This window comes from Aplysia californica, unplaced genomic scaffold, assembly GCF_000002075.1.
Source record: "Aplysia californica isolate F4 #8 unplaced genomic scaffold, AplCal3.0 scaffold00113, whole genome shotgun sequence".
In the NCBI taxonomy this organism is placed as follows: domain Eukaryota; kingdom Metazoa; phylum Mollusca; class Gastropoda; order Aplysiida; family Aplysiidae; genus Aplysia; species Aplysia californica.
In genome coordinates this window covers 758,014-759,397 of record NW_004797383.1, presented here as the reverse complement: position 1 = coordinate 759,397, position 1,384 = coordinate 758,014, and the positions used below count along the sequence as shown (strand labels likewise).

General features: G+C 45.2%; 1 protein-coding gene across 1 annotated transcript in view; it reads right to left on the bottom strand.

Annotated features, from left to right (window-relative positions):
- LOC106011431 (probable 3',5'-cyclic phosphodiesterase pde-5) overlaps positions 1-1,384 on the bottom strand; it is a 25,629-nt gene that overhangs the window by 5,583 nt on the left and 18,662 nt on the right. Inside the window, exons 7-8 of the mRNA XM_035969083.1 lie at positions 988-1,138; positions 203-421 (exon numbers count right to left, since the gene is read on the bottom strand). Coding sequence (XP_035824976.1) covers positions 203-421; positions 988-1,138 — 370 coding nt within the window. The remainder of the gene's footprint in view (positions 1-202; positions 422-987; positions 1,139-1,384) is intronic.

Here is a 1,384-nt window from a genome sequence, read left to right as displayed (position 1 = left end):
CCCTTCTCCCCCGCCCCTACTCGCCCACTTCAAATTACCCGCCCCCGTTCACATTAACATCAGCAGGCTACTGCGCAGGGACAACCCAAAGGTGTCTACATCACGACAAGGTGAGGTCAGGGCAAACTTGGGAGTTGGTGTGAACTAAAAAAAAACACCCGATGATCCGTTACTTTTGAAATAGGAGGAAATGGGAACATGCGAGAGAGAGAGAGAGAGAGAGAGAGAGAGAGAGAGAGAGAGAGAGTAAGAGAGAACGCGTTACCTGTAGAATGGTGACAGTCTGGTTGAAGTGATGGTGCTCCATGGTGCTGGTGGTGTAGATGGCTGCCAGAGGGGAAGCGCTCTGTACCATGAAGGCGTTGGTCTTCCCTCGATGGTCGAGATCATGGCACAGACACGCTACAAACAGGGACACGCTCTGGGATGGAGAAGTGCCGAAGGGGGATTGGGGGTGGGGGAGGGTGTTTTTTAGCTTTATGCAACAAAGCAAACAATAAGTTTACCTTGTTTGTTTTAGTAGAGATTTTACGGCGCTCGCAACTGCATAAGGTCATATGAGCGTCAGATGATTAGAGGTGTTACAAGAAAGTAACAAACATAAAAAAGAAGGAGGGGAGATAAGGACGGTAGATGTTTGATAGGAAAGAAGAAGAAAACCACACCAGAGCACCCGCCAACCACCCACTAAGTTTACCTGTCACTTGTCACTTGTCCTGGGCAACAACGTCATTGCACACCGGACAGGTCCATAAGTTGTCGCCTGACTCACTTACTATCGTAACCGACAAAAATATAGTTTCGAGATACGGCGGTTTAAAGTTTTGCGCAATTTTTCAATTCCTGTTGTGAATGAATGGAACATAATTATTATCTTATTGATTTTTAGTTAGTATATTATTGACTTTATGCCATATTTTCTATTAAAAAAACAAAACAACCAAAAACAAAACAAAACAAAAAGCCTAGACCTAATAAGATATTCACCTCGACAGGCTTGAGCTTGTGCTTGGCCGTCTGTATGACGGTGAACATGGAGTGGGCCACGGAGAAGGCATGGGCCCAGTTGTGATAGGGAACGTTCCTGTAGTTCTTCCTCACCGTCAGCGTAAAGCGGGTCAGGTCGTCGATGTCGTACCTGCAGGGGCAAGAACATTTATTTCGTGCGTTTGGGTTGGGTTTTTTTTCGTTTTGGTAGAGGTTTTACGGCGCTCGCAACTGCATAAGGTCATATGAGCGCCATATGCAGCTAGTAAAGTTGTTGTTGTTGTCCTTTTTTAAGCAGTCATTGTTGCTATTGTTGTTGATGCTGTTGCTGTTGTTGTTGTTGCTGTTGTTGTTGTTGTTGTTGTTGTTGTTGTTGTTGTTGTTGTTGTTGTTGTTG